General features: G+C 42.2%; 1 protein-coding gene across 1 annotated transcript in view; it reads right to left on the bottom strand.

Moving 5' to 3' along the window:
• The window catches only part of LOC122931523 (ADP-ribosyl cyclase/cyclic ADP-ribose hydrolase 1-like), a 98,830-nt gene extending 84,333 nt beyond the window's left edge, over positions 1-14,497 (bottom strand). Inside the window, exon 1 of the mRNA XM_044285616.1 lies at positions 14,261-14,497. Coding sequence (XP_044141551.1) covers positions 14,261-14,445 — 185 coding nt within the window. The 5' untranslated portion in view covers positions 14,446-14,497. The remainder of the gene's footprint in view (positions 1-14,260) is intronic.
• Between the last annotated feature and the right edge of the window lie 829 nt (positions 14,498-15,326).

The following is a 15,326-nucleotide window of genomic DNA, read 5'->3' as shown; positions in this document are numbered from 1 at the left end:
ACATCTACATAGGGTATGCTGTGCCAGTAATTATTATACACATATCACTTAAAATCTAATAAAGTGCACCTATGTACCCATCTAGCTACAAATAATATTGCACAAGTCCCATTAGTAGCCATACCAGTAGCTACTGTAACCTTACAGAGAAAAATCCCAACAAGAATTAAGCTGATAAGTTGGAATACTATCCCATATACCTTGGTAAGGACAAAACAAACACCAATGTATGATAAGTGCAAAAAGTAGCATAAGAGAACCATACAGACCAGAGGCCAGGAGTGAACACCAGCACCTTGCTTCCTCTAGGGGGCGTACTAATACATTTTTGTGTAATGTCATACGTGCGCTTTTGATTTGGTGTTTTGTTATATTTTTCCACACATATTGCAGTCCCCTTAGATTGTTATATTTGGTGGTTCTACACATACCCTTATATAGCCACTACCTAAACTGACTGACTGGCAATACTGCATTTGGCTTACTAGCTGGTGAACTGGCTCAAATACATGTTCGCTAGCTAAACTAGCGATTTGACAGTTGGCTCACTGGCTAGCGCTGCGGCTGAAGTGCAAAAGCTCTATCACTAGATTGTGATTAATGATTGCCTATCTGACATTATTAGCTTGCTGACTACATTCGAATGGACAAACACACATTTAAAAGCTGCATCTGCCCCCCGACATGTTTCGCCAGTAACCTGGCTTCATCAGGGGTTGGACAGAGTTGAGGACGTCAGCCAAATGCAGGGTTTAAAACACCAGATTACTTGATTGTCACATCCATTCACATTGGTGGGAGGGAACAAAAGACGCTGGGAAAAGCCAATCAGCTTCCACATGCACCCTCCCCTTCCAAACCGCTGGAAGAATTACAGCGAGGCAGGGGGAGTGTCCTGATCCCGTGATGCGCAGGTCCTGCTCTGCGCTCCAACTTGTAGCTAATGAAAAATACTATCGTGCACACTTCGTGCATGCCTAGTGGAACAGAGAAAAGATCATGTGATCAGTGGCCGGGCTGATGCGCACCGGCTAGAAAGTATATGTACATTGCTGCCCATAATAATTCATACCCCTGGCAAATTTTGACTTAAAGTTACTTTTATTCAACCAGCAAGTAATTTTTTGACGGGAAATGAGATAGGTGTCTCCCAAAAGATAATAAGACGATGTACAAGAGGCATTATTGTGGAAAAAAATAATAATTCTCAGCTTGTATTTACATTTGAGCAAAAAGTGTCCAGTCCAAAAACCGGAGACAGACAAACCGGAGTCTCCAGCGGCCTAGTAACAGAAGGGAAAAGACCATAAGCAGCAACTGGACGGCAGGTAAGTACACAGTGCAACAACAGAACACTAACAACAACCAACACTTACAAAAACTCAGGGTGTGTGTAGCGTTTTGTTGGTTGTTACATGTCAGAGTTTTTGTAAGTCTTGGTTGTTGTATCTTTGTATCTTTGACATATGAAGATAAGCTCGGAACAAAGGGAGAAATTAACTCATCCACATACTGGCTGATGTTTTCCATCAGGCTGCCATTACCTGAGACTATGGGCCTCCCTGGCACTGGTTGTCTCTGCTTGTGCACCTTTGGGATGGCGTACAGAGTAGCCACTGTGGGGTGTATCTTATAGAGGAACTTAAACTCATCTTTTAAGAAAAAATTATCCATCCTCGCTTGAATACGAATGGTCTTAAGTTCGCTCAGATACCTATCTGTAGGGTTGCTCTCCAATTTTTTGTATGTGTCTTCCTTACTCAATAAATCCTCCACCATCTCTTGATAGAGAGACTTATTCATGAGCACAATGTTGCCACCCTTGTCTGAAGGTTTCACAGCCAGTTCTCCATTGTTGGATAATTCCGCTAGGGCCTGTTTCTCATCTGGATCTAAATTCGATGGAGACAGAGACGTCTTATGGTACATCGACTTCAGATCTTTAGTCACTAACTGAACAAAAGTGTCAACATTACCATATTGTGAGAACGGTGGAGTAAATTTGGACTTGGGTTTTAAGGAAGACAATGGTGGTTCGATAACATCCTGAGCCCTGACATCTAGTGTCTAAGGACTCCAGAATGGCAAGGGCCTCTTTCTCTTGTTTCTGTAAATGTTGGTAATCTCTTTCTTGTTGCTTGTAAACCTTATGTAAGGTTAGTTTTTACCCAAGTAAAACAAAGTATGGAGTGGGAGAGAATGACAGGCCCTTGCTTAATAATTTGATATGTCTCTCTTCCAGTGAAATACTGGAGAGATTAATAATTTAAAGAGTGTCCCCTAAGTTCTGGCACTGTAGGCCCATTTGTCCCTGTCCCTCAGCTGAACTCCCTGGCCTAAAAAATAAGATGTATTCATTGGTAAAGGTGTAGCTGGCATCATAGGGACCAAATTTGGACCATGAAAGGAGGAAGAGGGTAACGTACCAGAGACAGAGGTAGCTTGTGCAGCATTTACTTGTGGATTTGCACTGGGAGTCCACCCATTTATTTTTGAGGGGTCCGAAGAGGGCTGTGTCCCCTCCTATCCCTCAGTCACAAAGGTAGTAGATGTGGATTGTGAATGGATGTGACATCTGACAATCAAGTAATCTGGTGTTTTAAACCCTGCATTTGGCTGACGTCCTTAACTCTGCCCAACCCATAATGACCCAAGTTACTGGCGAAACATATAGGGGGGCAGATGCAGCTTTTAAATGTGTATTTGTCTATTCCAATGTAGTCAGCAAGCTAATAATGTCAGATAGGCAATCGTTAATCACAATCTAGTGATAGCGCTTTTGCACTTCAGCCACACACTAGCCAGTAAGCCAACTGTCAAATAGTCAGCTAGTTTATCTAGGGAACGTATATTTCAGCCAGTTCACCAGCTAGTAAGCCAAATGCAGTATTGCCAGTCAGTCAGTTTAGGTAGTGGCTATATAAGGTATGTGTGCAGTGTGACTGTGTGTGAATGAATCAGCGTCTGACAGCTATTGACATAGTGTCAGATAATTTTTCAATGTTTTGAGAGCATTTGTGATGTCAGTGAAGTAACTGATTGGAAATCCTACAACTGGTAGCTTCCAAAATAAGGGCACACAAATTCTGCCATGTTGGGTGTTAAGGGCTGTCTCACACGAGCGGATGCCGTGCGTGACATCCGCTCCGTGAATGACAGCCAAGACCCGTTTTAATTACACAAATAAAATTGAAGTTTTAATTGATTTACTACCTGGGTCAAGTTAGGTTATGAGCTGCTTAGGCTTTGGAATATTTTGTAGGTGATGTACCTGTACCCAGGTATTGGTCCCTCTTAAGAATTATTAAACCCTAGATAGGAGACAAATTCAAATGATGTTTGACTTTCCTTACTGGTCAGGGTTAAATGAGTTTCAGATACACTGTCTATTTGCTACCTAAATCTCACAGCCAAAGAGAAGCCCTAAAGTAAGTGAACCCCTTATTGCACCCTAAAGTATGTGAACCTATTGCACCCTTAAGTAAGTGAACCCCTAATTAGGGTTATTCAGTTTAGAAGAAAGACGACTAAGGGGAGATCTAATAACTATGTATAAATATATCAGGGGTCAGTACAGAGATCTCTCCCGTCATCTATTTATCCCCAGGACAGTGATGAGGGAACATCCTCTGCATCTGAAGGAACTAAGGTTTCTACACAAAGTAATATAGTAACATAGTTTATAAGGCTGCAAAAAAGACAGACATTTGTCCATCCAGTTCGGCCTGTTATCCTGCAAGTTGATCCAAAGGAAGGCAAAAAAAAAGAAAAACTGAGGTAGAAGCCAATTTTCCCCACTTAAGGGGAAAATAATTCCTTCCCGACTCCAATGAGGCAATCAGAGTAACCCCCTGGATCAACGACCCCTCTCTAGTAGCTATAGCCTGTAATATTATTACACTCCAGAAATTCATCCAGGCCCCTCTTGAACTCTTTTATTGTACTCACCATCACCACCTCCTCAGGCAGAGAGTTCCATAGTCTCACTGCTCTTACCGTAAAGAATCCTCTTCTATGTTTGTGTACAAACCTTCTTTCCTCCAGACGCAGAGGATGTCCCCTCGTCACAGTCACCGTCCTGGGGATAAATACATGATGGGAGAGATCTCTGTACTGACCCCTGATATATTTATACATAGTAATTAGATCTCCCCTCAGTCGTCTTTTTTCTAAAGTGAATAAACCTAATGTTGATAATCTTTCAGGGTACTGTAGTCCCCACATTCTAGTTATTACTTTAGTTGCCCTCCTCTGAACCCTCTTCAGCATTGCTATGTCTGCCTTGTTCACAGGAGCCCAGAACTATACACAGTACAGTACATGTATGGTCTGACTAGTGATTTGTAAAGTGGCAGGACTATGTTCTTATCACGGGCATCTATGCCCCTTTTGATTCAACCAATTATCTTATTGGCCTTGGCAGCAGCTGCCTGACACTGGTTTCTACAGAATAGTTTTCTGTTCACCAAAATTCTTAGGTCCTTTTCCATGTCAGTGTTACCATTTAGTATGTACGGGTGACTTGCATTATTCCTTCCCATGTGCATAACCTTACATTGGTGTTAAACCTCATCTGCCACTTCTCTGCCCAAGCCTCCAATCTATGCAGATCCCTCTGTAGCAGTATACTGTCCTCTTCCGTGGTAATTACTTTACAGTTTAGTGTCATCTGCAAAAATGTATATTTTACTGTGCAAGCCTTCTACAAGATCATTAATAAATATATTGAAGAGAATAGGGCCCAATACTGACCCGTGAGGTACTCCACTAGTGACAGTGACCCAATCTGATTGTGTACCTTCAATGACCAGCCTCTGTTTTCTATCACTGTGCCAGTTACTTACCCACACACAGACATTTTCTCCCAGTCCAAGCACTCTCATTTTATATACTAACCTTTTATGCGGTACAGTGTCAAATGCTTTGGAGAAGTCCAGATATACGACATCCATTGATTCACCGCTGTCAAGTCTAGAACTTACACCCTCATAGAAACTGATTAAATTAGTTTGACATGACCGATCCCTCATGAAGCCATGCTGATATGGAGTTATTTGCTTATTTTCATTGAGGTACTCCAAAATAGCATCTCTTAGAAAACCTTCAAACTGTTTACCCATGACAGATGTTAAACTTACCGGCCTATAGTTTCCGGGCTCAGTTTTTGGACCCTTTTTGAATATTGGCACCACATTTGCTATGCACCATTCCAGTGGAACACTCCCTGTCAGTATAGAGTCCTTAAATATCAGAAATAAGGGTCTGGCTATGACATTACTTCATTCTCTTAGGATACAGGAGTGTATGCCATCTGGTCCTGGTGATTTGTTTATTTTAATTTTTTTGAGACTCCGCTGTACTTCTTCCTGGGTCAGACAGGGCACTTTTTTGGAGGAATTTTACTTTTGCAGTCTGCAATTCATCTGACAGATTATTTTCCTCAATGAATACAGTGGAGAAAAAAAATATTTAATAGCTTTAGTTTCCCCTCATTACTCTGTAGAGGGCCGACACCTTCAGATATATACTTTTTACCATTTATATCATTGAAGAACATTTTAGGGTTAGTTAATCTCTCAGTCTCTAGTTTTGCTGCTTTTATAAGTTTTTTACATATTTTATTTTTTTTCCTTATAGTTTTTCAGTGCTTTCTCGCTACCCTCCTGTTTTAGTGATTTAAATGCTTTTGTTTTGTCATTTATTGCTTTCTTTACTTTTATATTTATCCACATTGTTTTTTTCTTATTCCTTAACCTTTTATTCTCATTAGGTATGTACCTCTCACAATTAGATTTTAGGATGCTTTTAAAAATGTCCCATTTTGTGGCTGTATTTATATTTTTGAGGACTTTGTCCCAGTTAGTTAGGCCTATGGCCTCTCTTAGTTGGCTAAATTTAGCTTTTTTGAAGTCTGGTACTTTTGTTCCTCCCTAAAGAAACACTCTTTTGAATGATAATTGGAAGGTTATTACTTTATGGTCATTATTTCCCAGGTGACCCCCAACCTGCACATCTGTTGTTCTATCAGGTTTATTGGTTAATACCAAGTCCAGTGTGGCCGTCCCTCTAGTTGGGACCTGAACCAGTTGAAAAAGGTAATTGTCTTTGTTTTTTGCTAAGAACCTGTTTCCTTTATGAGATGTACAGGTTTCAGTTTCCCAGTCTATATCTGGGTAGTTGAAATCCCCCATAATACCAACCTCATTATGATCTGCGGCCTCATCTATCTCGTTTAGTAGCAGATTTTCTGTGGACTCTGGTACATTAGGTGGTTTATAATAAACTCCTATTAGTATTTTATTATTGTTTTTGCCTCAATGTATTTCTACCCACAGTGACTCCACATGTTCATGTACCCACTGTCATAGCTATCATCCAGCCATGGCTCAGTTATTCCCACTATGTCATAGTCCTCCTCACACATCACTAATTCCAGTTCCCCAGTTTTATTAGTCAGGCTTCTGGCATTAGTATACATACAATTAAGAGGTTTATATATATTTTTTTACCCTAAACCTTTCCTTCTGAACTGTTCTAGTCCCTCCTTCCATTCCTCCCCCAGTCCCACTACCTTGCCCCCAGTCTCTATCTGCACTTCGGTTCTTCCCATCCTATAATGTAATTACCCCCCCAGTCCCTAATTTAAACACTCCTCCAACCTTCTATCCATCTTCTCCCCTAACACAGCTGCCCCTTCCCCATTGAGGTGCAGCCCATCCCTACGATAGAGCCTGTAGCTGACAGAGAAGTCAGCCCAGTTCTCCAGGAACCCAAACCCCCTCCTTCCTACACCAGTTCTTGAGCCACTTGTTAACCTCCCTAATCTCCCACTGCCTTTCTTGTGTGGCTCGTGGTACAGGTAGTATTTTAGAAAACACTACCTTTGAGGTCCTTGCCCTAAGCTTTTGACCTAAATCCCTAAAATCATTTTTAAGGAAGCTCCACCTACCTCTAACTTTGTCATTGGTTCCGATGTGGACCATGACTGCTGGATCTTCTCCAGCCCCTCCCAGTAATCTGTCAACCGCAATGTGTCAAACTCGAGCTCCAGGAAGACAACACAATGTTCGACGATCCCGGTGTCATGATCAGTGTGGGGGGAACTCCACACTGAACACAGGAGGAAAGGGGAACAGTAACTGGGCCTGGAAACAAGGGAAGAAAACAGGTCACATCTTAGACAACTCTAATCCGGGCCCTGACTACCTATCAATATGAATAGACCTTGAAGGTAGGAATATTGATAAGCAGGATGCCTAGGCCCTGATTTCCCTATAAGGCCCTGGAATAAGTATATGACCAGAGACAACCCATTCCTTCCCAGATGGACGAATGGAAGTCTCTGTCTCAGGCCCAGATACAACAACAGGGAATATAGCAAATACAAACAAATGCGACACTTAACTTCTGTAGCGATGAAAGAACAGGAACACCAGAGAGGATCACACACCAGCTCGGCCAAACCCAAATGAAGCTATCAACTGCATAGTCAGAAGGGTGGGGTGAGACTATAAAGGGTAGAAGTGATGACCACTGAGCAACAGCTGAGAAAAGGGAAGCGTCATTAACCCTATCAACACTGAATCAAGAGAAATCCAGGAGTCTGTTAGATTCCTCCACGCTTAGCCAATGTCCTTGATCTCCTGACATCAGTCACCTGAGGGACTGTGACACACGGTCTTTGTGACAGATCACCCTATCTGTACCCCTAATAATTGAGTCTCTCACTACCAGCACCTGTCTGGCCTACCCTGCTCGACTGGTTCCCTGCTTACTGGAGCTGACATTCCCCATAGCTGCAGCAGTGCTCTCCCTGAACTGACATCCCCCTCATCAGCCAACCTTGCAAACTTGTTGGGGTGTGTCAGATCAAGGCTAGCCTCCCTGACACTCTACTTTCTAACCCGCTTTCTAACTGTTACCCAGCTAGCTACCTCACTTTCCTAAGCCTCCTCGCTAACACCCTCCCCCACATCTACCCCATAGAGTTCTTGCTCAGTGAGCAGCAAACTCTTTTCCAAATTGTCAATGCTTCTCAGTTTTGAAACTCGCCCAGTTAGATACTCGATGTGCGATTCCAAACTGACAATTTGCTCACATTTTGAACAAAGATATGCACCCACAAATGGCTGTTCCAGGACTGCATACATTAGACAAGATGTGCACTGGACTGCGCTCTCAATAATGGAACACATACTAAATGGGGATTATGCAAGAAAAGAGAAAAATACAATACAGTGCAGTGATAAGAATCTAACTGTCACGATTAGTGTGGGGGGGGGGGGGGACTCCACACTGAACACAGGCGGGAAGGGGAACAGTAGCTGGGCCTGGAAACTAGGGAAGGAACAGGTCACCTCCTAAACAACTCTAATCCGGGCCCTAACTACCTATCAATATGAATAGACCTTGAAGGTAGGAATATTCATATGCAGGATACCTGGGCCCTGATTTCCCTATAAGGCCCTGGAATAAGTATATGACCAGAGACAACCCATTCCTCCCCAGATGGACGAATGAAAGTTGCTGTCTAAGGCCCAGATACAAACAACAGGGAATATAACAAACACAATACAATAAGAAAAGACAAGACTGAGCTTAAAGTAGAAAACTGGCAACTCCAGAAGAACCACAGAGTACTGTACAACCGACCAGCTAGTAAGAAGACAGGAAGAAAATCTATAAACCGCACCTCCAAGAGTAAGAGGTGGCTACTTATGGGGAAGGTAAATTACCAACAAGCAACACCTGAAGCAAGGAGTGTGGCATTCACCAAAACACAGACACAATAAGATCCACAAGGAACTTGTCAATTTAACCCACGTGTTGCCAGTCTCTCTGATCTCCTGGTACTTTCCACTGGAATGTACGTGACACTAACTTACTGTAGTCCCCTCCTAAAGTCCCTGAATCTCAAGTCACGTAATCTAAAGTCACACACTTAATACAAACACACACTGGAAATCAAACATGCGAACGCTCACAAACTCGCATTGTTTGTCTGCTTGTATAAGTGCAGGTCTCAAACCAGACTGCTTTTTTCCCCCTCTGGATTCAAACATAGAAGAGGATTCTTTACAGTAAGAGCAGTGAGACTATGGAACTCTCTGCCTGAGGGGGTGGTGATGGTGAATCCACTAAAAGAGTTCAAGATGGGCCTGGATGTATTTTCTGGAGTGTAATATTACAGGTTATAGATTTCTGGAGAAGGATCCTTGATCCAGAGAGTTATTCTGATTGCCTGATTGGAGTTGGGAAGGAATTTTTCCCCTATAGTGAGGAAAATTGGCTTCTACCTCTTCTACCCTTTTTCAGCCTTATAAACTATGTTACTATGTTACTAAGTAGTCACATATCAGAGCCAGATATCAAAGTCAGGTGTTAGAGTCAGATATCAGAGTCAGGAGTCATAGTCAGGTATCAGAATCAGATATCAAAGTCAGGTTTCAGAGTTAGATGTTAAAATCAGGTGTGAGAGTCAGATGTTAGAGTCAGATATAAACGTCAGAGTCAGATAGCAGTGTCAGATGTCACAGTCAGGGGTCACAGTCAGGTATTGAGTATTTTGCCTCAAATTGACATTTTCCTAATATTTGACTATGATATCTAACAAAGTCCTAAATGAACACTGTACAGGTGACCATGGCCATGCTGGGGAGGAAGAAAACAAAACCTGGACTAGGAGATGGAGATGTGGGAGCCGGTGCGGAGAATCAGAGCAGCGTTGAACAGGTAAGTGTGATCTTGTCAGTAGTATAGACAGGTTGACAGCTCCTGTTAGAAATGGTGTTCCCTTTAAGGCAGGCATCCTCAAACTGCGGCCCTCCAGCTGTTGCAAAACTACAACTCCCAGCATGCCCGAACAGCCTACAGGTATCAGCCTACAGCAGGGCATTGTGGGAGTTGTAGTTTTACAACAGCTGGAGGGCCGCAGTTTGAGGATGCCTGCTTTAAGGTCTCCTTCACACACCAATTGTTATGAAATGTATTTTTTACCACTGAAAAAAACACCCTAGAAAGGTCTTGCGTACTGCATGCTTTCTTCATTACGTTTTTCAGTGCCAAATGTGTGGATGGAGATCTTTAACCAATATACAAACCGGATTCCAAAAAAGTTGGGACACTATACAAATCGTGAATAAAAACTGAATGCAATGATGTGGAGATGGCAAATGTCAATATTTTATTTGTAATAGAACGTAGATGACAGATCAAACGTTTAATTCGAGTAAATGTATCATTTTAAAGGAAAAATACATTGATTCAAAATTTCACGGTGTCAACAAATGCCAAAAAAGTTGGGACAAGTAGCAATAAGAGTTTGGAAAAAGTAAATTTGAGCATAACGAAAAGCTGGAAGACCAATTAACACTAATTAGGTCAATTGGCAACATGATTGGGTATAAAAAGAGCTTCTCAGAGTGGCAGTGTCTCTCAGAAGCCAAGATGGGTAGAGGATCACCAATTCCCACAATGTTGCGCAGAAAGATAGTGGAGCAATATCAGAAAGGTGTTACCCAGCGAAAAATTGCAAAGACTTTGCATCTATCATCATCAACTGTGCATAACATCATCCGAAGATTCAGAGAATCTGGAACAATCTCTGTGCGTAAGGGTCAAGGCCGTAAAACCATACTGGATGCCAGTGATCTCCGGGCCCTTAAACGACACTGCACCACAAACAGGAATGCTACTGTAAAGGAAATCACAGAATGGGCTCAGGAATACTTCCAGAAACCATTGTCAGTGAACACAATCCACCGTGCCATCCGCCGTTGCCAGCTGAAACTCTACAGTGCAAAGAAGAAGCCATTTCTAAGCAAGATCCACAAGCTCAGGCGTTTTCACTGGGCCAGGGATCATTTAAAATGGAGTGTGGCAAAATGGAAGACTGTTCTGTGGTCAGACGAGTCACGATTCGAAGTTCTTTTTGGAAATCTGGGACGCCATGTCATCCGGACCAAAGAGGACAAGGACAACCCAAGTTGTTATCAACGCTCAGTTCAGAAGCCTGCATCTCTGATGGTATGGGGTTGCATGAGTGCGTGTGGCATGGGCAGCTTGCATGTCTGGAAAGGCACCATCAATGCAGAAAAATATATTCAGGTTCTAAAACAACATATGCTCCCATCCAGACGTCATCTCTTTCAGGGAAGACCCTGCATTTTTCAACAAGATAATGCCAGACTACATTCTGCATCAATCACAACATCATGGCTGCGTAGGAGAAGGATCCGGGTACTGAAATGGCCAGTCTGCAGTCCAGATCTTTCACCTATAGAGAACATTTGGCGCATCATAAAGAGGAAGGTGCAACAAAGAAGGCCCAAGACGATTGAACAGTTAGAGGCCTGTATTAGACAAGAATGGGAGAGCATTCCTATTTCTAAACTTCAGAAACTGGTCTCCTCGGTCCCCAGACGTCTGTTGAGTGTTGTAAGAAGAAGGGGAGATGCCACACAGTGGTGAAAATGGCCTTGTCCCAACTTTTTGGGGATTTGTTGACACCATGAAACATATTTTTCCCTTAAAATGGTACATTTTCTCAGTTTAAACTTTTGTTCCGTGATTTATGTTCTATTCTGAATAAAATATTAGAAGTTGGCACCTCCACATCATTGCATTCAGTTTTTATTCACGATTTGTATAGTGTCCCAACTTTTTGGGAATCCCTTTTGTAAATGGGAATGGAAAAATGCCAGATAAAACACCATTACTTCAACATGCAGTCATAGCACAGGTTTTATTTCTCAAGAGCACTATAAAGGCTAATGAGTACGAGCAATATTAAATTCGATACTTCGGAAAAGTGCCGAGAATTCTAAAAAGTCGCAAATTATGGCATACATATTGTAGAGATGGCTCACCTACTCTCTAGCAATATAGAATAAGTGCTCCTACTAAAAAGATCCACCCAATCTTTATAAATATTGCAGTAAAATAAAAATAGTAGTAGGGCACACCTACATTTGGCTACACATGGAGACTGACTGTATTACCAGTGTAAGTTTATTAATTAATATATCACATCTAAAGACATTCTATAAAACATTAAAATTTCTAAAATTGCTGCAGTAGGCAGATGGTAGATTGCACACAAATTACAGTCCCGGTTTATAAGGTAGATGACATAGTGTCGGCGGCAATGATATTGTAAAATGACACCACCCTATTTGTATACAGGTGTGGTGTGGTAATCACAATAAATGTACAATTTCCTTGTATAGGATAGTCTTTCAGTGCCAGATCCCTCTTCTGTATTGGATTGGATGTACTGCTGAGGAGAGTATTTATAGTGATGTCACTATTGAATTGAGTGTCCGTATTATGTCTCCTCTCTGGATCCAAAAGGCAGGTTAGTAAATTGTCATTATGTGGTCACATTCGTCTCGAGTAATCTTTAGTGCCTTATTCAGTTGTGCGGTATATATCGCTGTCACTATCTGTATACATATAGAACACGTGATTTACTCACTGTTTTGCTGGGTTCACCGGACTTGCTGCGTATGCCGTGGCGTCCCACGTGTTGCAGATTTGTGAGCAGTGGTCCAGGCTCCAGTGATCTCTGCAGTGAGTATGTCCTGTATCGGGTTTGGGGATCCTCGGTGAGTGGATATAGATGTGCCGGTACTGTGGGTAGTTGGCAACGATCTTGTAAATTCAATCGCTTGTGCATAAGCCAAACCTCACTGAGCTGTTATCTCCCCGCGTTCCACGTGTCTGTAAATTCACCGATCCCTCTCCCCGTTATTTTTGGATATTACTGAAGCGCTCCAGTCTTTTAGGTTTTATTCAATAAAGTTGCCTGTTTATCTCATGAAAAATCTTTACCACTAACGATTTGGTAAAGATTTCTGTTAGAGTCAGATATCAAAGTCAGAGTCAGATAGCAGTGTCAGATGTCACAGTCAGGTATCAGGGTGAGTATTTTGCCTCAAATTGACATTTTCCTAATATTTGACTATGATCCTAAATAAACCACTATAGATTTGGTAAAGATTTTTCATGAGATAAACAGGCAACTTTATTGAATAAAACCTAAAAGACTGGAGCGCTTCAGTAATATCCAAAAATAACGGGGAGAGGGATCAGTGAATTTACAGACACGTGGAACGCAGGGAGATAACAGCTCAGTGAGGTTTGGCTTATGCACAAGCGATTGAATTTACAAGATCGGTGCCAACTACCCACAGTACCGGCACATCTATATCCACTCACCGAGGATCCCCAAACCCGATACAGGACATACTCACTGCAGAGATCACTGGAGCCCGGACCACTGCTCACAAATCTGCAACACGTGGGACGCCATGGCGTACGCAGCAAGTCCGGTGAAACCAGCAAAACAGTGAGTAAATCACGTGTTCTATATGTATACAGATAGTGACAGCGATATATACCGCACAACTGAATAAGGCACTAAAGATTACTCGAGACGAATGTGACCACATAATGACAATTTACTAACCTGCCTTTTGGATCCAGAGAGGAGACATAATACGGACACTCAATTCAATAGTGACATCACTATAAATACTCTCCTCAGCAGTACATCCAATCCAATACAGCAGAGGGATCTGGCACTGAAAGACTATCCTATACAAGGAAATTGTACATTTATTGTGATTACCACACCACACCTGTATACAAATAGGGTGGTGTCATTTTACAATATCATTGCCGCCGACACTATGTCATCTACCTTATAAACCGGGACTGTAATTTGTGTGCAATCTACCATCTGCCTACTGTAGCAATTTTAGAGATTTTAATGTTTCATAGAATGTTTTTAGATGTGATATATTAATTAATAAACTTGCACTGGTAATACAGTCAGTTTCCATGTGTAGCTGAATGTAGGTCTGCCCTACTACTATAGTTATCTTATGGCACACATATGTGCGACTTTTTTTACCTCACAATCGTGGCGTAATTAGCTTAACAAATGTCCCTCATTGAGGGAGATTTATGCCCCTAACAACCATTCAGATAAATCCTTTTATTTTCTAAAGCAGTGCTGAAAAATAAAAGGTGGGATTTGATTGGTTGCTATGGGCAACTGAGCCAATTTTCCTTTGTACCAGTTTTAACTGACTTTTGTGGGTCAGTTTTCACTGCGGGCACTGTCTGTTTTTAACATGGATGGCAGCCACGCATGAAACCCGCTCACGTGCATGAGCCCTAAGAAATGAAAGCTGCACTGTGGTTGCCATGGGCAACACATATAGTTACTCTTTTAGAGAGTCTTATCTCTACTCACCCGATGCCTGGATTCAGGGACATGTAGTGATAGCAACGTCCGATGACGATGTTTCGAAGGTTGGACGTCGTCCCCGGTCCTTTGTAGTACTTCTGCTGACCTGTTGCATGTGCATTCACTATGCTGGATGCTACAGCCATCAGTACCAGAGCCAGCATGCTCCACAACCACAGGTTCCTAGCCATAGGTCTAGATGTGCAGTTCCTCTGTTCTGCAGGACAAGACTGCTCCTTTGGATGTGCTACCCACCCGTCCAGTCAGTCCCTGAGCAGTCAGCAGCTGACTTTATATTCGGCTCGTCCCCTCCCTCCCACTCCTCTTGTTTCCAGCACACACAGATATGCCGGTCTTTGTCGAGTTCTGAAAGGCTGCTTCATCACGGGATGACAAAGAATTTCTGAGCAAATCATTAACTAATTAAGACGGAGCTGATGCAGACTTTGAGGGAGATTTATCAAACTGGTGTAAAGTAGAACTGGCTTAGTTGCCCATAGCAACCAATCAGATTTCACCTTTCATTTTTCAGAGCTTCTTTGGATAATGAAAGGAGGAATCTGATTGGTTGCTATGGGCAACTAAGCCAATTCTACTTTACACCAGTTGGATAAATGTCCCCCTTTGAGCCCCATGTAAAAGAACAGGATGGACTGATCAGTTGTACTCTATATATATAAAGAAGGACGTATATATGTATGTATATATGTATGTATGTTCCCCGATCACTTAAAAACGCAACCATCGATTTCAATTAAACTTGGTATACACATCTCTTGCTACCTGGAAATACATCTTGTGGGGGTCTCAGCTCTCTAGCATGTACAGTTCCTGAGTTACTATCAAAAAAATGTAAATATGGCACATCACATGACCTACATTAGCCAATAGGTCTTTCTGCAGGTCTTTCTCTTCATATCCCAACTGCCATACACACGGTCACATGTCCCTTATCAGCCAATAGAAGCTCACAGGCCCTTTTTCTTCACTGCTGTAGGTCAGCTTTAGGCTATAGCTGCACGACACATAGGGCACAACTACACTGCTACATGCATCCATCTTGAATGGATTT

The sequence above is a fragment of the Bufo gargarizans genome, chromosome 1 (assembly GCF_014858855.1).
Source record: "Bufo gargarizans isolate SCDJY-AF-19 chromosome 1, ASM1485885v1, whole genome shotgun sequence".
Classification (NCBI taxonomy): Eukaryota; Metazoa; Chordata; class Amphibia; order Anura; family Bufonidae; genus Bufo; species Bufo gargarizans.
Note: the sequence above shows the minus strand (reverse complement) of the source record. Positions and strands in the feature narration are given on the sequence as shown.